This window comes from Crocodylus siamensis, chromosome 5 (assembly GCF_052110815.1).
Source record: "Crocodylus siamensis isolate JL-2025a chromosome 5, ASM5211081v1, whole genome shotgun sequence".
Classification (NCBI taxonomy): Eukaryota; Metazoa; Chordata; order Crocodylia; family Crocodylidae; genus Crocodylus; species Crocodylus siamensis.
This window is the reverse complement of record NC_143399.1, coordinates 58,322,241-58,343,575: the sequence shown is the minus strand read 5'-3', so window position 1 is coordinate 58,343,575 and position 21,335 is coordinate 58,322,241. Positions and strand designations below refer to the sequence as shown.

The window sequence follows — 21,335 nt, the reverse complement described above, 5'->3', positions numbered from 1 at the left end:
TTCACATGAATAAAGGTGGATACAAATCTGTATTTGTTACATCTGACCAAGTGTAAAATCTCCCTATGACATAAAACTGTTGAGATTCACAAGTGTTACTGGTTAAATAACAGGTAGTACATTTAAAAAAAAAAAGATCATGAAAGTGAGTAAGTATGTTTTGGCTTTCCAGGAAAGATGTGCAATATTATATGGGCAATTCTGGGGATTATAGTATTAAATATTCATGTACAGAGTCTTATGACCATCAGGGCAGCTGGGAACTCTACATTTATAATTCTAACAGAAAAATAAACAACTTTACTTAGAGACTGTCCAATATAAAAGAAAAATATGCTACTATTGCAAACAAGGTAATACCTTGGAACGCAGGTTTTGGCATACATATAGGCTAGCATTGGTTATAATATTAAAAAGTTAATATAACAGAACATTGTCTAGAGACGCAAAGAAATGGACTGAGGCAGATGTCTAGGTAAAGCAAGTTCTTAGGTTGCAATATGTAATGTAACATACAGTTATGGCTAGAGCTTTGTATTTGCTTTATTTTCACAGAAACTAGACAGACTTTCTATGCAGCTGAAGCTCTTCACCAAATTTGCATAAAGGAACGTTTTGCTTTCAGCTGCAAGTCATTTTACATGGTGACAAAATGCAGCTCTGAAAGGTACTATTCCTACCCTGCTCTGAGCAGGATTTCAAGCCAAAATCCTTCCCTGAGGTTTATTTTAAATAACAACAAAATCTAACGTCAACTGTGGCTATCTCCTGAAATCTGTGTCTTCATATTTTTTTCCTACCTCTGCTTCACTACCACTTTTTCTTTCTCAGAAAAATATTCCAGTCCTGCTGTTGGAGTTATGAAAAAATGTACATATCACAATGATGCAGCAATAATTAATTTCCATATATGCAAAATCCTAAAAAGCCTGATGCTTGTTACAGAGCCACAGAGATTTTTTTTAAAAACAAATAGACCAAAACCTGCAATCTATGAACACTTTAAGACATTAATGTAAGATCCACACTCCAAAAAAAAAAAAAAAATGCATGCAAGACCTAATAAACAGGCCCTAAAATTTGATAGCCTTCATATCCCCAGGTGTAGGCAAATCAAAATGTTTTGAAGGATTTTCCAGCTGAGCACATACTCTGCCTAGCTAATGTTGCCTCTTGAGTCTAATTCTAGGAGCAGCCTAGTGCATATTAAATATGTTCTTTTTGTTTAGTTCATGAAATAAAGATATCAGGAATCACTGTGTTGTTATCTGAAACTCTCCAAAGGGTAACTAAGGAGCTCATTCACAAACCTTTTTAGATGTGGAATGAATTAGGGCTGCTGATTGAGCCTGATAAAGCAAACTTTTCAATGTGTGTGTGTGGAATGGTTTTAACTGTCAGGATGGTAGACTCATTAGCCACCTGGTGTAAATCAACATAGGTCCACTGACCTACAGGGAATTACACTGATCTATACCAACTGAAGATCTGGGCTATCTTGTTGAAGAAACATGTTTGAGAATCAGTGGAGATTGTTCATTCAACTGTTATTATCTGTTAAGATATTTTTCATTTCTATTGTGTCTTGCTACCAATTTTGTAAGGTCCATTGATGTATCTGTATGTTAGTGGAAGCCCTTAAAGGTAGAAGTACTCTGCATAATGGATCAACCTGATATGTCAGCCTGTCAGTCCTACTTAGCCTAATGTATAAATATATGTGGTGCACTAGATTTTTAGTTAGGAAACCAGAGTTCTATTTTTCAGCTGTACTACTGACCTGTAGAAGCTGATAATACTACAAGTTGATTCATATTTCTGTGACTCAGTTTCCCTTCCAACCCTTTGTCTCGCTTGTCTATTTCAATTGTAAGGACTAAAGTGACAAATAAAGCTATCTATCTATCTATACTAAAGTGACAAATAAAGCTAGCTAGCTATCGCTGATGATACCAAAATTTGGGGTGAAGTGAGCACGCTAGTAGGGAGGGAAGGATTGCAGCAAGATCTGGATAGGTTACAGGAGTGGGATAACATAAACAGGATGCGTTTCAATACTAACAAGTGCAGGGTGCTGCACTTAGGCAGTAGAAACCAGCAGCACACTTATAGAATGGGAAACTCCCTTCTTGAGAGCACGGAGGCAGAAAGGGATCTTGGAGTCATTATTGACTCCAAGATGAACACGGGCTGACAATGCGAGGTCACGGTTGGCAGGGCTAACCGGACCTTGTTCTGCATCCACAGGTGCATCTCAAGTAAAGCCAGGGAGGTAATCCTCCCCCTCTATGCGACGCTGGTCAGGCCACAGCTGGAGTACTGCGTCCAGTTCTGTGCGCCCCATTTCAGAAGGGATGTGGACTACATTGAAAGGGTCCAGAGGCGGGCCACCCGCATGATCCAGGGACAATAGGGCAGACCCTACAATGAAAGACTGTGGGACCTAAACCTGTTCAGCCTTCACAAGAGAAGGCTGAGGGGGGACCTGGTGACTGTCTATAAACTCACTAGGGGGGACCAGAAGGGTTTGGGGAAACACTGTTTCCCCTAGCACCCCCTGGCATGACAAGGAACAATGGACACAAATTATTAGAGAGTAGGTTTAGATTAGACATCCGCAAGAACTACTTCACAGTTAGGGCAGCTAGGAGCTGGAACCATCTTCCTAGGGAAGTGGTGCTGGCTCCTACCCTGGGGATCTTTAAGAAGAGGCTTGATGACTACCTGGCTGAACTCATTTGAGTCCAGTCTTTTCTTCCGCCCAGGCGGGGGGTCAGACTTCAAGATCTACAAGGTCCCTTCCAACCCTACTTGTATGATTCTATGAGTCTATGAAAGTGTGATTATTTAGTCTGGAGAGAAAAATTGAGAGATGATGTGATAGTAGTCATCAAATATCTACAAGGTCCCTTCCGACCCTACTTCTATGATTCTATGATCTATGACCTACCTGAATCACAGTTTAGGCACTCAAACCCATGTGCACAAAACAGCCATCGTAGGAGGAAGAGGAGGAGGTACTGGTGATTAGGAGTACTCAAGATCTTGCCTAGTAGTGCTCCCTCCATGCTTCATGGACAAACTAAATACTTTCTATCAAGCAGTTATACAACAAGGGACTGGACCTATTCAGGTAACTGCACTGCTAGGTGTGTAGAATCTGAGCCACTAGACTAAGGAATCAGGTTTCTGCTCTCTTTTCCTGTACCCCAATAAATATTTAAGCAATCCAAGGGAAGTGAAGCAGTATCAATAGAAAGATTTGGAGACCCCGCCAGTTTCTACCCTGGTGTTTAGTATATTCTGCTGGGGAGAAGGACCTGAACTAAAGTTTTCTGCTTCTTGGATGAGTGCTCTAAGCTCTGATCATTTTGATAAAAGGGGAGCAGCAGTAGTCTGAAAGTATTTAGACCTCTTTGCTTTTTTGAAGGAAAAGGCTTTTTTAATTAGGAGATGGTTCTGGGATGCACTTCCAAAAAGCAAGTGGGTGTAGGCATGGATAGAACTGTCCCTGTGCCTGTAGTCCCAGTAAAGCACACAAACTCCAGAAACAGGCAGGGTATAAGGTGACCTCTGCATTCCCTATTACAATCCTTCCTCAGGTACTTTGCTTGATGTACTCACTGCTATGAATCCCATTTTGAGCTGCCTAACTTTTCCCCTGCAAATATGCTACATTCTAATATCCAGTGCAAATGTGTTACATGCACAAAGCACTAAATCCCTTTATTGAACTAGTCCTGAGCTGAGAAAGACTGTTGTGGGATGGGCAAAACTCCTATTCCTTAATATATCTCTAATCAACAGATTTTTCCCTTATATGGTTCTTTATTTTCAGATTTGATTTATTGCTTTGCCTGGTTTTAATTTGGCTTTCCAATCCTCAATTATCTGGCCTAATACTGATCATCTCACTAACAATTAAGCAGAGAATTTCTTTAAAAAAGCATTTTATCTGGAAAATAATTAATATTTAACTGAAAGTATGGCATTCCAGCTATTGCTTCATGCATATATAGCCAGGATCAAATTTAGCCAGGGTATAGCAGAGGCTCAGCAAGTTGAAAGCTTTCACCTCATGCAGAAGTTGATCTAACTTACTCTGTTGTGAAGCGAAAGTAATCTGTGTTCTTCCCTAGTTGTTCTTCCTTTTGCTTCCACAACATCCTCTCTCAAGCAGGCCAAGAAAACATCCAGGTGATTCTGTGTATGGGTTCTTAAAGCTTGTTACTATGGAAGAGGACTAGAGGCCCTTTTGTGGAGCAAATGAGAGAAGAAGGGATCTGCTCTTTATACTTCTGCTGGTGAGGATTATGTATATTCCTCCAAAAAAAATGGAAGATTCTGTTCTCTTCCAGTCACTGCAAACCAAACTTCTTTACAAAGTGAGCACTGGAGGGTTCACACATCTTGCCCAATGACTAATCCTAAAATGTATTATTTATTGGCAAAATCTGAACACTTTGGATACATCCCCACAAGCAGGTATGTGAGTTTCCCTGGAGACAGATAGCAGCGGCACATATTTGTGCCGCTGCTAGTTTTCCCTGGGGAACACCCCTGCATGTGCTCTCTGGCATGTGACAGATTGCCTGGGGTGACACAGGGTTGGCTGAGGGCCTGGGAGCCTCCCAGGGCTGCAGAAGTGCTGATCCAGGCACACGGAGCCTGTCCAGCAGCCAGAACATGATTCTTGCCAGCCAGGCTCTGGTTTTGGGTGGCACATGCTGCTGCCATGTGCACTGCGCCATCTTTTCTTGCCCCCTTTTTTTTAGATACCAGGAGTCCCTGTTATTTAATGTTGCTGCCATGCTGCAAATATGCAGTACAGCAAACCAATTTCTGTGCATCATATGCATTTTTCAGTGCCTCAAAGGCTTTGAGGTGCTGCAAAGTGTGTGTTCCTGCTCATGGGGATGCAGCCTTTGGGGCTGGTTTTTTCAATGTCTATTGCAACTAATGGACACACACAGTTTCCCCAGCTCAGAGGATCTTATCTGAATTTAAGAGTAAAATCTTCAATGTGGGAAGTCTACATCCTATTTTCAGAATGACCTGACTCAGGAGTCTCATAATGTAATTAGGCTCATAAATGCCTGTATCAGTTTTGCATAAGGGGCTTAGATTTGTAAGTCTCTTATGTGCTTTGTAAAATATTAGCATAATTGTACAGCATTACAGAAATCTTTACATCAAGCAACACATTTTAGGATTAAATGGTGGGTTCCTTTAAGTACACTGAATGTTTATTATTCTTTAATTAATTTCATCTTCACCTTCAAAAAACTAGTTAAAACTACTGCAGGTAAATCTTTGTGGATTTTTTCTCCCTGAAAAATAACATTTGACAGCTAACATGCATATTTTACTTAAGAGATAAAAATGTCAGAGAATTGATGTTTGTGTAAAGAAACATTCATATTCATATAATCTTGACTTCCTTACAAATTTGGAGAAAGAAGATATGCAATATATTACAATATTACCAATCCTAATAGTCTGTTTTGAATAATAGCAATAATAATATAATCTACAGTCATGCAATATACATGGCATATTTATTGCAACATTATCAGAATCAGATTGCAGTCTGATGTGTTCTTTCAGAGTTTCTTATAAAATTTTTATGAAATAAATTGATAATAAAAGGAGAAAGATTTGTTTTTGCCACAGAGGAAGTGATGCAAGATTAATAGAGAAGTATACATCATAGTTGTATATAAAGAAGCACACCGTGATTTAGAACAGGAAAGATATGAATGGTCATTGATTCATAATGAAAATACATTGACAGATGAAGCACTTCTAAGGGTAAGAGTTCAGTGTTTTCTACAATGAATTTAGACAAACAGTTTCCTTTTGGTTAAACATCTGAGACAGATCAAAAGGGCAAGCTATTATTTCAGCTGTAACTTAAATATCTGAAATTGTATCCATATATTCTTAGGAAAGATAATAGTGCAAAGTTCTGTAGAGCCTGAGACAATACACAATGAGGCTGATATCACCAGTGGAGCAGAAAGGGTGAATGATGTCCTCATCATAAAAAAAGAGGATACATGGACAGAAGTCAGTTTGTGGTGATGGTCCAAGGTATTGATCAGAACTTTGTATTTGATACAGTAATGGAGCAAGTCAAAGGACAAAAAGCAAGAGGTGACAAGGGGAAATGTAAGCGCCATCTTAAAATACTATGAAGGGAAAAACAACAATATTTGGATACAAGTTGGATGTGTAGGCTGGAGGGAAGATGCTATGGTGATGGGAGCCTTATCCAAACCTACATAGACATGCTCAGAGATAGTGGCTCCCTTGAAGAAAAACTTGTTCCTAATTAACTTTTGTTCCATTGTATTTTATTGCCTTTCTAAGGTATATTGCCTATCATTATCTGTTTAGGATATTCTTCTTTTACACAACTGATTCTGCCATAGACACTTGATACAGAAAAATAAATACATACAAATCATATAGCTGAAGCATGTTTTCACCCTTTCTGCATTATATTTAATTTTAATTATTAAAACTAGATGGAATTTTCTCATAGATATATTTCCTTGGAAAAAACTACATTTTTTATGAGAAGATAGTGGTTTTGATTAACTTCTTATTTGAAAAAGAATGTCTCCTAAATTGTTGAAGCAACCTGCCTTGAAACTTCAAAGCAAAAAAACAAAACAAACAACCCCCTGTTTTAAATTCAAACTGACTTTTTAAATGTTATTTAAAAATAAATAGAGTAAGCCAACTAAAATGATTTAGTTAAATTTTAATTCATTAAAAAAATCAAGATTTTGAATTTTCACCCTGATTCAGGATGGGGAAAAAACTGAAATGTCAAAAAAAAAAATCTCTAGGTCTTGAAACCATTTCTTGCCCAGTAATAATTAACAAATTTTAATGAACCATGTGTCTGGCCACATGATACACTCTGCTTCCAAGTGCATGAAATAATGAAAACAATATGCCAGGCTAAACCAGGGTAACATCCATATCCAAAAACAATTTTATTTACTAAAACAGTAAAGTCAGAAAAAAATGTATTCAGAGCATGGAAAAAAAAGTAATAGTTTTGACTTGGGTAGAGTTTAACTTAATCTGTAACTGAATTATCTATGCCAGATAGAAATTAATATGAGGTGGTCTATTCCTTCATTATTGCTACAGTAGAAAGTGTGTTATTAAATTAAATCCCCTAGTCAAACAGTTAAGGTCACACATATTCTTAATAAAGTCTAACCAAAATAATACACTTACCATTATGTAAGGGAGAGAGAAGCTATACAGAATGGCTATGTGTTCATGCTGTATATAACTCTTGGACAGAGAGATAGTGGGTGCATCTACATGTGCAAATGCTGCTGGATGTGTTTACTCTGGAGTAAACCCATCCCGGGCAGACATCTACATGTGCACCCATTTCAGAGTAGATTTGCTGTTCCTGGCAGCAACCTGGTCCCGCTGCCTCCAGCCTTGCATCGGCCCCCTGCAGCAGCCAGGGAGAGCTCTAGATCAGGGGCTGGCAGAGAGCATGGGGCCAGGAGACAGCTATCTCCTGGCAGGGGCTGGTAGATTGCTCCCTGCCCCCGGGAGCCACCCGCTACTGGGGCAGGCACGGGGGCAGAGTCCGGGCAGGGACAATTTCTCAGCATCAGGGAGCTTCTAGCCCTTGATCCCTGATAAGGGTCAGAGCTACAGGGGAGGCACAGGTCCCAGCCCCTGACCCAATCTGCAGGTGGGACAGCTAGCAGTGAGCCCCTGGATGGGCAGGAATTCTAGGTTCAACTGGGAGCTTGCTGCTAGATGCTCCACTGGTAGATCAAGGCAGGGGCCTGGGACCTGCCCCCCCACCCCGCCCCCCTGCAACTCTTTCCAAGTCCAGTGTCTTGATTGCCTGATCAGGGCATGGGGTTGGGAAAAAGCTGTCGGGCTGGGACCTGTCCCTGATCAAAACAGTTCCTCGCCAGGCCCAGGTTGTGCAAGGAAGTCAGGTAAAAAAGCAATGCAGTGACAGTACTGAGCAGTAATGCCAGTTACTCTACAGTAATTTAGTACTACACAAGCAAGTACTAAATGACCATGCAGTAACAACTTCATAGTCCGCCAAACGTAAACGTGGCCAGTAATTTGCTCTACTGAGCAGTAAAGCATCTCATGTAGTCATGTCCTTCGATATTTAAGAGAGGCTGTTGTTTCCCTGCTCAGTAGAGAGTTACCACTTGTACTAGATTATGACTAGTACCACTGGTACTAGACTAAGAAACTTTATTTATAGCGTATTGCTAAAACCTATGCATTTCCATTACAAAATCTTCTTTTCCTTATCTTCATTTCAGAGCCCTACTTACCTTCAACTCTGGTTAATTTTCCACCCACTTATTTCAATCTCAGGGATGTTAGAGTCTATCAATAACCATAACAATATTGTATTTAAATACACCTAACAATACATTTAATGTTTTCCATTAAAATATCACCTAAAATTCCCTTTTCTCTTCAAAGCAAGGCTCTATATTTCCCAAATATCAGTTTGTGGTTTTTATATTTTTTCTTATCAGCTACTTTGTTACACTTATTTATGACTAATCTTACAATCTCATGACTTTGAGTCAGCCATCTATCACCTATGTCAAGTTACACTTAACATTTAGTTAGCTTGTTGTGGAGGTGCTCTAACTATGGTTCTTTCCCTTCCCTCACCCCCACATCCAGTTGTGCCAGGAGAAGACAGAGGTCATCTATCTCCTCTTTCTGTCAGTCCCAAGGGGCAGTGCTCACCCATGAGAGCACCAGCCCTGCACCACTAAGTCACATGGGATGTGGGTGGAATAGCCTAAAATTAACCTGTTCACAAGTTCCCTAAGGCACTCTGCTCTAGAGTGCCTTTGTTTGATACCACATCAGGTAAAGGTTACATTTTCTCACAAACAGCCATTTAAAAAGTGGTCTGCGGCCATGAACATTTGTTACATTATAGGTACAGAGTGCCTTTGGGGGCCTCATCATGAAAAAATGTAACTTCTGTAACATCCTTAGGTAGTCTTCCCTAGTTCAGTTCTTGATCATTCTGATTCATTTCTTAGAGATGAATCAGATATGATAAAGGTTTATTTTAACTCTTCATTCTATAAGCAAGCCTCAGGCAAGTTACAATGGTGAGACAATGAATTCTATGATAATGGAGGTCTGGTTGATCATCTTCTCTGTCTTTGCATTCTTTTGATGCTCTAAAATTGTAGGCTGTTGAGGCGTTACATTAATTTTAAAATATGTTGCTTACACATTTCCTCCTTTGTAATTTTGTATTTTAATCATTTACATTTCTTATTGTTTGCAGAGTTGCAGCTTCAGCCTGAAAATTTTGAAATAATAACGTTACTGTTCATGTAAATGACTAAAATTTAATGAAATGGAAGTATCCAAGCATAATTAAAAAATTAGATTTAGAATTCTCAAAGTACTTCTATTTACTTCTAATCTTATGGGATCACTTCTGTCAAAAAAGTCCTAGAGATAACCAATGAAGGAGGAGAGGAAATATGCCAAAGCCATTGTGAACTCCTTTGGTTATTTTACATGCCCCACAGGAAAGCCAGGATGGAGACAACTGGGGTGTCTTTACATGTGCTATGGAGGTGGGAGGGGGCACTTTAATTGGAGTGGCACTCATGAACTGCTCTAATTGAAACATCCAGAACGTTGGTTATATACAATTCAGTGCCCCGAGCTACAAAATGGTGTTCAACAATTAAAGTGTCTCCATCACCATTTGGAGGAGTGAGGAGGCTGAATACACAAGTTGCCAAGGCTGCTGGAATCTTGTTAAAGCTCCCACACTGCCATTTTTTCAGTAATGGGGCACTGATGCACATGATGCTAGAGTCTTCTGGAGCACGATAATTACAACACTTGCTCCCAACTATTACCTTTTCTGTGGCATTATAAAGTATCTTGCTTACATCTCTCCACCAGAAGAACTCAGTGCAATCCCTATGTAGTACTGAAGTGGCCTGACTTCATTGTAACCATGCCTTGTATCTCTTCATTTCTGTCTACTAGCTCCCTGTTTACCATCCTTTCACTACTCTGTCTTCCAATTACTCTGTGCACACTCCTCCTTTTTTTCTTTCCGCATGTTTTTGAGTTTTATATGGCCCTATTTCCTTTCCTCCCAGTCAAAGGGCCTATACTTTTTTGTCCCATGCCAGAAGCTATGTGTGAATCTGTTTCTCCTTTGACCCTCAGAAAAAAAGGCTAGGTTCAGACGTTACGCTTGTGGCAGTGCACCTTTGGGTGCCTGCCACTTTAAGGGCAGAAAACAGGCAATAGCACCAATTTTAAGCACTAGGCATATAAAGTATAGTCAGGCAGAAACATCACCTTGCTGAGCTGCATGGGACATCTAGCAGGTAGGAGCAGGAGACTCTTGGTCCTGAGCATGACCTAAAACTGCAACCTGCTGGGGAACAGTGGCCTGGTGGGGCTCCTAGTGGCATGGGAGCCCCCAGGAAATGCCAGGCCAGTTACCTCCCTGGTGAAACACAAGGAGGGATGCCTTAACCTTAGCCTCCGTCTTTGGGTGGGCATTGGAGGCAGTTGTGGGAGTAATGGGGCGTGGCATGGCAAGTGGAGTGCCACATGATCCCAGCAGGGATACAAAATCCTGGTGACCCCAGAGGAGGTAGTGTGGAGATGTGGAAGTAGGGATTAGATATGTTTGTGTGTAGGTACCTGAGCCTAGCAGGGATGTGAGGTTCCAGGGATCACAGAGAAGGTAGCATGGGGAGCATAGAGCATGGCCCCACATAGAGTAGGGCCAAACTGGGAGTAAGCCTGAAGGGCAGTGCAAGGGTTAGTCCCATGAGTAGTTTACCATGAAGATGCTAAGACCCCAGGATGGGGCATGGTGTAGAGGCCATAGAGTGAGCACAGGAGGAACCCCAGGAGTGACAAGTAAGCCAAGGTATGTCTTTGAATGCCTGAGGCTGTAGGTGGGACAGAGGCTGAGTAGGGGGCTCAGCCAGAGAGTTAGGGGCAAGTCCTGACCCTGGTAAACCCTCCACTGCAAGGAGGCTGAGAGTGGGCCAAAAGAAAGACCTAAAAGGCAAGCACAATGTCCTGCTACTCTAGGGAGGGAGGGAGAGTCCCTTTGAGGCCCTGGAGCACCAGACGTGGTGTAGGTTATGATTGCCATAGCCTACATCATGTAGATGCCATCTGTGAGGCATGGGCTGCAGTGTAGAGCAGGTTCAGAGCCATAGATAACACTCCCTGGCATTGGGGCAGGAAATGGACAATCTCCCACATTATACCACTAGTTTATGGGAACAGCAAAGTCATGGCAGGTGAGAATGGGCAGACTGCCCCATAGAGGCAGGTGGACAGACCAGCATGAGACCCAGCCCTGAGTGCGCCCCCTGTCACAACGCTTAAGGCTGTAACATTCACAGAACTTAAAGCACTTAAAACATAGTGGATCCCACTCTAAGTTAACCCTCAATGGATATGGTATTAAACTAAAATTATTTAGGTTACAGCATTTTTTTGAATGTCTGTACCACATCCATTGTGGTTCAGTGTAGGTCGTATTCTGTTCCCATCTGAGGATTTCCTTGCTGTGCAGCTTGCTAGCTGTGTTTGTCTGCTCCAGGTGAGCACCAGCCCAGCCCCACCTGTGGGCTGTCACAGAGAGGAGACAGAAAAAGCTGTCTGCAGCTTGCTGGAGGAGTGAAAAAAACAGCTTCTCTACTGCATAGATCCCCCCAAGCTTGTGGGTTCAGGTCTTGGTGATGGCTGAGCTAGGTCCATATGGCAGACAGGCTCTGTTTCCACCCCTATTCCCAATTCCTAGTGTAGCAAAAACCTGGGCTGGACAGTTCCTGGATGCAGGTGTCAAGAGGCTGTGGTGGGAGAGGGAAGGGAGTCTCCCTGTCACATGGACCCAGTCTACTCCACCCATAAGATCTCAGCCAGCAAGCAGGGGTGGTAGAGGGGGGTGGGCTCCATCCACTGTTATCATACCAGTGTCCCCTATTACCAGTGGTTCTTTATGATTTGAGTGTGTTCTCCTCCTTCACCCCTTACCACTCCTGACCCCCCGCCCCACCATTCTATTCAAGGCCATTCCATTTTTTCTTTTTGTAGGCACTTCCATTTCCCCCTAGTAGAATCACTATGCCAAATTTGTTTCTAAATGCTATCAATTTAAAATTCAAAACGTAGAACAATGCCTTGAATGTCTATACTACATCTGTTGGGCTGATGGATATGACTTTCCATAAGTAACTCATGCTGGTGTTTTTCTTTTTCTTTTTTTGTATTGGTTAAATCATATTCCTTGAATTACAATTATGTTTTTCAAATGTCTTCCAGAAGGATAGTAGTTTGTCATGCAAGACAAGACACTGGCTCTCCAGGGACAAGTAGTTAGGAATATTAGCAACATGCACGTGAAAATTGTCACCTGGACACACCAAATAACTATTGCTGCAAAAATATATTTCCCTTTCATTAGGAAAGCCTTTTCATAGCTGTAATTATCACTGACAAAAAGGTACACTGTTTCTAGAGAAATAGTACCTACTAATATCACAAGAAGTCAGTCCCACTAAAGAGCTAGGAGGTATGTTTTCAGTGCACCTATAATCAGATTGTTATCACCATGGCTTTGAGTCTTAACTGACTGAAAACTTTAGGCAGTTGTCTCATTAATGCCAAATGTTATAGTTTATTTCTGGGATTTTGAAAATCCTAATGTCCAGGGAAACCTATGCTGTGATAATCTTTGGAAACAAGACACTTGAGAGTAGCCTGCCTGCTTCATGTCAGACTGTTTTTGTTTGTTTTTAGTAGCTTTTGGTTATTAAACAACTTTATTCTGTGTTGTTTTCCTTCATATGCTAGTACTCCATCTGGCCTGCATGTCTTAGAAAACAGAATAAGTCTAACATGACTTTCTGCATTTTCCACCATTAATGCAGTAGGTTCAAATGATTGTACACATTATATTTTATATATTTTTATCTACCATTTATAAATTTACCTCATACTGTTGTCCACCTTCAGACAAAACATTTCCAAAGGATGACCTTGGAAGTCATAATTCTTTGTTCAAAAAGTAATTAATTTAATGTAAATTCACCTCCTAGCTATGGCAAAATTCCCACTAATTTCAGTGGTAACATAATGAGTCTAGAATGAATTAATTTGACATTCACCGGGGGGGGGTGAAATGGACCATATTCAATTCAGATTTGGATTTGGACCAAATAGGGGACAGTGATTCAATTTGTTGATTCGGATCACTGTCCCCAATTCAATTTTGCTGAATCCAAATCTGAAGATTTGATGCTGATTCAGAGAAACAACGACTCGGACATAGACACAGCTTTACATGTATTTTTTACACACCTTGAAGTACCAGGCATAGCTTACGAATGCTGCGATGATGAGGCAGATGAAGCATCCCACAGGAGCACTGAGGGCCACGACCCCCATGTGCTTGGTGGTGAATCCGGAAGTGGACTGGAAGTAATTCCAGTCCATTTCAGGGTTCACCACCGAGCATGCTGGGCCACCCCCCCACACACTTCGTTGACTTGGCAATCAACTGTGGGGGGACCTCAGGTGCCTTCCCAGACCCAGGAGGCACCAGTTGCTGAGCCAGGGGGGCACAGGAGACCCCCTTTGCACTCCCTGGTGGAGCCAGACGTGGACCAGAAGTGCTTCTGGTCCACTTACAGGCCTGCTGCTGAGCATCCTGAGGAGCCCCCCATACTCCTGTGGAACATTCCATCTGCCCGTTGCAGCATTCATGAGCCTCCTGGTACCTTAAGGTATGTAGAAAAAACATTTAAAGCTCTGTCTGTCTGAATTGTCGAATCTTTCTGAATCTCTCCAAATCGATTTGGAGGGTTCCAATTTGATTTGGAGAAATTAAAGGGTCTCCTGATTCAATTTGAACACCAAATTGGGCCAAATCTCTGCCAAATCAAAGCAGGGACTGAAGCCTCCCATAGCCCTAATATTCACTATTCAGATAGCCTCTGTGATTAAAATGAGTTATGGAAAAAGTGAGCCTCTTACGTTTATTGAGAAACATGCGAGAAAACAGTTGAGATGGATTTGGTAAATAGTATGTATTTAATTTGTTTTGTTTTTCATTTTTCTCATATTTTACAAGTCCCTATTCATTTTTCTCATATTTTACAAGTTCCATTCAGGAGGACTTTTATGTCTGTAAAAGTTATGGTTGTAACAATATCAGTTAGTTCAGTGGTAACAGGCACCTCTGAGAGACTGGATTTCATGCAGCTTTCTGTTTGTTGGCCTTTCCTTATCATTCATTAGGAATACAGTGTGTTTTTTTTTTCTCAATACAAATCCTTTTATCTTATGTTCAGTACATTTTGTGTGAAGTAGCTAAGAATATATGGGTGAAGGAGTTTCATCGGAGGAAAGCTCTACTTTGAAAATGTAAAAAAATATATATTGGTTATATAAATCTGTGTGAAAATTATAGTGTAGATCCTTAGGAATAAAGCTGCATAATTCCTTGGTGAAGATCTAGTTACGCAACTTTAGGTGTGTGCCTGACCAAGTGGTAATGTGTCAGCTGAAGCAACGCAGGAGCAATCTCAGAAGTTTAGTAGCTTAGAGGCATCCCTACTTCCATCCCTACTTGCTCCTGGTTCTTGGAGGTCTATATAGCACATGTACTGTTGGCCCGTGTTTTCTGTGATCCAGTTCAGTGTTAAACTCTTGTATGGGTTTATAGTCTAAGTCACAGCCTAGCTGTGACACACACACACACACACACACACACACACACAGATGGGGGTTGTGTGCGTGTATTTATATAAACGCATATATATAGGAGAGAGAGAATGTAATTCTTTAAGTAATACTTTGCAGTTTATTCAAAGCACTGAGGTCAGACTGATAATATAGGAGTAACTTTTTCCCACTCTCTCATCATCTCAGTAAAACAGGTCTGCCATCTTTGTAATCAAGTGAGTCGTAATTCCTACCTCTTCAGTTGCCTTGCAACATCCATTTGAATGAAGAATGAATCTTTATGAACAGAATAAAAGCCCATCATAATAACTACTGTCCTTCCTTACTACAGTCACTAATGAGAATGAATGAAAATTAAAAACATGGTCACATTTTTATTTTAAAATAATGACATGTCTTTGTATTGCCTTTAAAACAAACAACTGTAAAACTGATAGTAACACAACAAACTATGTTTGCTCTTTAAGAATATTAATTACATTTCCAAAACAGAATAAATAATATAATAGCTGCCACATCTACAGCCATTGTGAAGAGATTCTCTGCACAAGCTTTTGCAGATGTGTGTATTTTCTGATGTGTGTTTGTCTTATTTTACATGGGTGCCTGTCCTAGATATCTTCGCTATTTTCATCACTGCATTAGGGTTCACTCCTCATATGGATAGGGATTACTCACATGAAAACAGGTTTTCAGTGTTGTCTTGGAGGCTTTTGAGGGTCAGAGCAAAAGGTGAATAGGTGAATCCATTATCTATTTAAGTCCGACAGGCTCTGTGCTGGTTCAGGATAAATAAACATGAAGGCTGGAAATGTTAGGAAATGGCATTAGAACTATGCAAAGCTTTGGCCCCTGATTCAGTTCAGACCAATTCGGTGGCCAAATCTCCAAAAGTTAATCAAATCAGAGGACCCTTTAATTTCTCTGGATCAAATTGAAACCCTCCGAATCAATTCAGAAAGATTCGGCGATTCAAACATAGACACAGCTTTAACTGTTTTTTCTACATAACTCTAGGTAACAGGTGGCTCATGAATGCTGTGTGATGCTGGGGTGCATAGAGTGTCCCACAGAAGCATGGGGGTCTCCCCAGCATGCTTGGCAGCGGACCCAGAAGTGGACCAGAGGCACTTCTGGTCCACTTCCAGCTCCATTAGAGAGCTTATTGTTTGCAGCTTCAGCCTGAAAATTTTGAAATAATAATGTTACTGTTCATGTAAATGACTAAAATTTAATGAAATGGAAGTACCCAAACATAATTAAAAAATTAGATTTAGAATTTTCAAAGCACTTCTATTTACTTCTAATCTTATGGGATCACTTCTGGCTAAGCAACTGGTGCCTCCTGGGTGCAGGGGGCACCCGGGGTCCCCTCATGGCCAATTGCCCAGCATGCTCCCTGGTGGACCTGGAAGTGGACTGGAAGTACTTGTGAGCCACTTACAGGTTCATTGCTGAGCATGCGGAGTCCCCCCATGCTCCTGTAGGATGCTCCATGTGCCCCAGCATTGTAGCATTCATGAGCTGTACCTGGTACCACAAAGTATGTACAAAAAACATTTAAAGCTATGTCTGTGTATGAATTGCTGATTCTTTGAATCAGCATCAGATCTTGAGATCTGGATTTGGCAGAATCAAACTGGGGACAGTGATCCAAATCAACTAATTGAATCACTGCCCCCAATTCAGGCTGAATCTGAATCAAATAGGGCCCATTTCACACAGTCCTAAATGGCATCATTGTTAGAGACTTCATAGTGGGTATAGACAGGAGGGATCATGAGCCAAACTCAAGCTGCACCTTGCTAAAGGGTATGGCAGAAACCAGTGCTGTGTATCTTTCCAAGTGCTCATGGAAACAATATGCTTGCCTCCAGACACAATGAGCTTGATTTTCCATTTTTCTGAGCTTTGTGCATTATTGCAAATTGAACACAATATGTAGACTGAGAAAGAAGCGTATTTTCTTCACTTTGCATAGGTGTGAATGAGGTTACAAGATATGGGACAATAGATAATCAAGTCCAGTATTACTGAGAGTTGAGGCAAGGTGGTACAAACTGCACACAAATCCATAGAAAAGTTATAGGTCTTTAGGCTGCTTATGAATGCTACTACATGGTATCTGCCTCCAGAGACCTACTAGCAGCTACACTCTCCGGTTTCTCCCCTATTCATTAGTCTCGTCTGCCACATCTTGATGTTAAAATTAGAAGGGGAAGCTGCACAGGGCAAGGCATGCTTTTGAAGAGGTAGGCACTGTCTGGTCCAAGGTTCTCCCCTAGCTTCATCCCAATTTTATTCTCTCTGGGCCCTCTAGCTTGGGGACCACTGTTCAGGTCCACAGGCTCCTGAGCCAGCTTTGGTTAAGACGCAGGTCCAGACCCCGCAATATCTGTCACACAGGACATTGAGTCCTGTTTTTCCCTTGCCAGATTCCTACCTTATAGTCCAAGCAATTCCAGCCTCAGTCAGCGACAGAATATACTCTAGTTCTTATCCTCTGTCCACACAGGGGAATTGTAAGTTCAGGATGTCCCCAGTTATCCCCTTTCAGTGGTCTCTGCCTCCCCTGCAACCAAAATCTGGCCCCCCGAGAAAAATGAAAACCACAAAATACAAGCACCGGCTCAAAGGAATGTCCCCATGGGCTTCACCACACCCTTTGGTAATGGGCTTCAAGCAGAAAGTGCCCAGGGTACTTAGCTTGCTTCCTGTACAGGTCCCCAGCTTCCCTATACTCAGTGCTACAGTCCTCTCACTGCAGTCCGGGCTCCGAGCCTCATCCCTCCCAGACAAGGTTCTGTCTCCTGTGGCTTCCACAGCCAGACTGCCCTTTTCTGGTCTAAGCCTTGAGCTTATTCAGGGCTCCCTGGGTCACATACCCTTCTATTTCCACCCCCTGGATCATCAGGCTCTGACTGCACCTAGACCATCATGCTTCAAGCTCCCCTGCCTATGAGTTTGCCTCTGGCATCACTGAGGCACGGGCAGAAAACACACACAGATGAAGTGGAAGAAAGTGGTGTGGGGGGATGGTGGGAATCAGAATCACAGAACAAGGAAACAATGGGGAAGGGACCTCAATCAGAGAAAGGATGCACCGGCAGACAGAAAAAGGTAAGAGAGGAGGTCATAATCTTCCTCTAAAACATTAAGACTTTGGCCACAGCTAAGGCTGTGAATTTTTGACTGACCTGCCCTTATACTTGACTTCACAGCTGCAGCAGGGGAATCTCTGCCACTGCAGACAAAACAGTCTTCCTCTTCTCACAAAATCTGAAGTCAGTAAGAAATTATTGTCCTAGGTCAAACTGACGAAGACTTTGAATGTTTTTGTTTTCTTCTATAGCATGGGCCATTATAATTTTCCTGGAATTCTCTGAGCATATATTAACCAATTATTTCCCTGGCCCTGCAGTAGAAGGATATTTGTGATGTCCTTGTCTTCTCTGTTTTCTTCTGGCATAATTTAGGGTGTTCCCAGTATTTACTTATGATTGTGGTTGTGTGTGTGTGTTCAGTCATGATTTTCAAGCATCTTTGCACAAGTGGTTGCCAGCAAGTGCAAGAGAGTGGACTGTATGGCCCTAAATACCCTTTCCAATTCCTATATCTCTAGCACAGAATGGTTTCAGTATGGGAATATTATGTCCATGTCCTCAAAACCCAAGACAGTCCTTGCCCTGGAGAGTTCCTGCCAGAGGGTAGCTCATATATATGCACACGACTACATTCATTCTTGGCTTGCTGCGGATACCCCCTACATTTGGTGCTGGGTCTGAACCATTTACAATGAAAGAGTTAGTATTAAGGGCTGCAGTGCAATAGTGAACTACATCTACTGTGAATAAATTTATATTTTGTTGCGTATGTGCTACTTTTGTCTTTGGTGATGAAGTGAACTGTCTCTAAAATTAAAAAGAAAAAATTCTCCACTGAAAAAAGAAGTGAATAAAATGAAATTATGATGCTGAAGCTGTTTTTTATCTTTATTCATCCATGATAATTAATTTTAAAAAATGTTTGGAACATCACTAACTTCAAAGAAAATGTGACAAACCATGTAAAGGTACCCATTTGGAAACATATAAAACCCAAAACACTTTTGGCTCAAACTCAGATTGAATATAAACTTTCTTGGATTAGGAAAGGTTCAGTTAGTTTCATAGATGAGCTAACACATCCAGTGCATCCATGCTTGATTTCAGATTGAACTGGAAGTAGAAATACCAGCATGGTAATTCTCATGGAGTTTCTGAACTAGATGAATCTGCTACATACAGAAGAGATCACAAGATGTCCAGCCTGAGTTATAGACCAAAGGTTAGATTGTTAGTTTGCCATCTAACCTGTAGTAAAGGGCAGAAGTCATTCAGCTGTCCCTGGAGCTACCTGAGAGAAAGATGGTGATAACAGTGTTATAGGCCCACTGCCTTGGAGAAAGGAAGAAATAAGGGACCAACTCTGATTCTCAGATTTCTGTCTCAGGGCTGTTCCTAGGAACCTTGTTTAATCAGTGTTCCTTGCTCAAGGCTGTGCCTAAAGTCATTGTCTAGCCCTTATCCTCCTTTTCTGCAGATTAAAACTATCTTTATATTCATATATGAAATATGGAGAATTCCACTTTTTCCTTTTCTCATCTCCATTTATTTATTAAACTCAGATTGATCCATCCTCTTTCAGTGCCCAGGCCTCACCCACTAACACACAGCACAATTCGGAATGATCATTTGATCAGTCCAACTGTGTTTTGATCCTACAGTCATAGGCTTCTTTAAGCTTCTGATAACAACAGGTTACATTTCTAAAGACGCTTGGTTTTATTTTAGATCTCCTAATTGAAAGAAATCCAGCAAGTTCATGAAACGTGTAAGCCCACTTTGTTACAGGTATTTCCATCAAGGTTCCAGGGCCTTATGTTCTCCTGAGTTACATGTCAGCAGATTAGAGCATATCCACCAAAGACAATGAAGTTATCCTTGAGTAAGATTTGTATGTACAAGATGAGAATCAAGCCCTTGGTCTCTGTTAGCTGCAGCCTTACTTCCAAGTATGATTTAAATTTTATGAAAATTACAGTCCAATTTTTATTAAACTATATTTACCAAACTGACTTTAACTAACACCAGTATGGAAATATATCATAACTTTTGTCAGACCAATAAAGTCTATTGTAAGTTCTTTATAAAAGAAACAATATAAAAAGTCTGCTGTACTTGTACAATATTTGCTTTGATACCTTTAGCTGATAAAATGGACTATATCACATTGCTAATGTCTATAGTATGCAGCTTACTGAAATAGATGGGAGTTCCATAAAACAAGCTCTTAATGCTTTAGTCTGTTCTGAATAATATAGCAACTGGTTTTCCATTCCCTTACCACTAGGTAACAGAAACCCGGACTGGTCCTCTTGGCTGCAGTAACTATGACAACCTAGATTCTGTCAGTTCTGTTCTGGTTCAGAGTCCTGAAAATAAGATTCAGTTGCAAGGTACGTAGGTGCAATTTTGTTAATTTCTTATGGAATGGAATGACATTTATCAGGATATTTGTTTTTCATTTCCCCCCTCATAAAAGGTCATTTTCCTAATTTTTTGACCGATGACTACATTCTAGATGAAGTAAAGGAAATGTCAGTAACTCATGCTGCATCTGAAATAGAAACAATATCTATACTCATCAGAAATAATTTAAATAATGTAGTTAACATTTTACAGCTCTTTTTAGCAATCGCTTATTCACTGTTTACCCAGCTAAAAGTCCCAGAGATTTCACAGAGCAGACAGCACCACTTAGACATGATTTGCCATGTCTGCTCACTTCGAGTAATACCTATACTTTGAGTGGTACAAAATACATGTGAAGAGGAATGGACAGGTTTTTAAAGGTATTACATGCCTAGTGCATTTTTAAAAACACCAAGGCAGTTTAGGCACCTGGCTCTCATTTTAATTAAAGAAACCGACAGATTTAATTTAAAAAAAAAACCCAAACACCTATATTGCTTAGGCAGTCTTACAAATCTCACTAGGTCAGTGGTTCTTCAGGTTTGAGGCGCTCCTCAATAGACTCAAGGCACCCTTCAGTAGATTCAAGGTACCCCTCCATAACTTTTGTGAATTGAGCAGCCCCCCATTTCAAAAATTGACAGTGCTTGTTGTGCTTACACCCTTGTCAGGCACTGAGGTCAGGGCAGTGGTCAGGTACCCATGAGCCTGAGCTTGCACTTGTCTGCTTGTCTCCTCATATCTGGCTTATCTCATCACACCTTGGAGCACCCTTCAAAGGATCTGATGGCACACCGGTACCCTGACACTCTGGTTGAGAATCAGTGCATTAGATACTTAAGTTTATTTTAAGTTGCCCTAATCTTTTTTTGTCAAAAACTACCCCAGAGGTACTACCTGTCATCATCATGGTGTGGTAGAATCTGTCCTTAACAACTTGTCAATACGAGAGGTGTAGTAGAGTCACATGTAAGGCTCTTTGTTATTGTTATTTAAATAAAACATGTGCTACTTGCTTTATTATTA

General features: G+C 41.0%; 1 protein-coding gene across 2 annotated transcripts in view; it reads left to right on the top strand.

The window, feature by feature from the left end:
* The window catches only part of BRINP3 (BMP/retinoic acid inducible neural specific 3), a 340,223-nt gene that overhangs the window by 224,631 nt on the left and 94,257 nt on the right, over positions 1 to 21,335 (top strand). For both annotated transcript variants that reach the window (XM_090048817.1, XM_090048818.1), the window contains exon 5: positions 20,188 to 20,293. In XM_090048817.1, the coding sequence (XP_089904943.1) occupies positions 20,188 to 20,293 (106 nt within the window). The remainder of the gene's footprint in view (positions 1 to 20,187; positions 20,294 to 21,335) is intronic.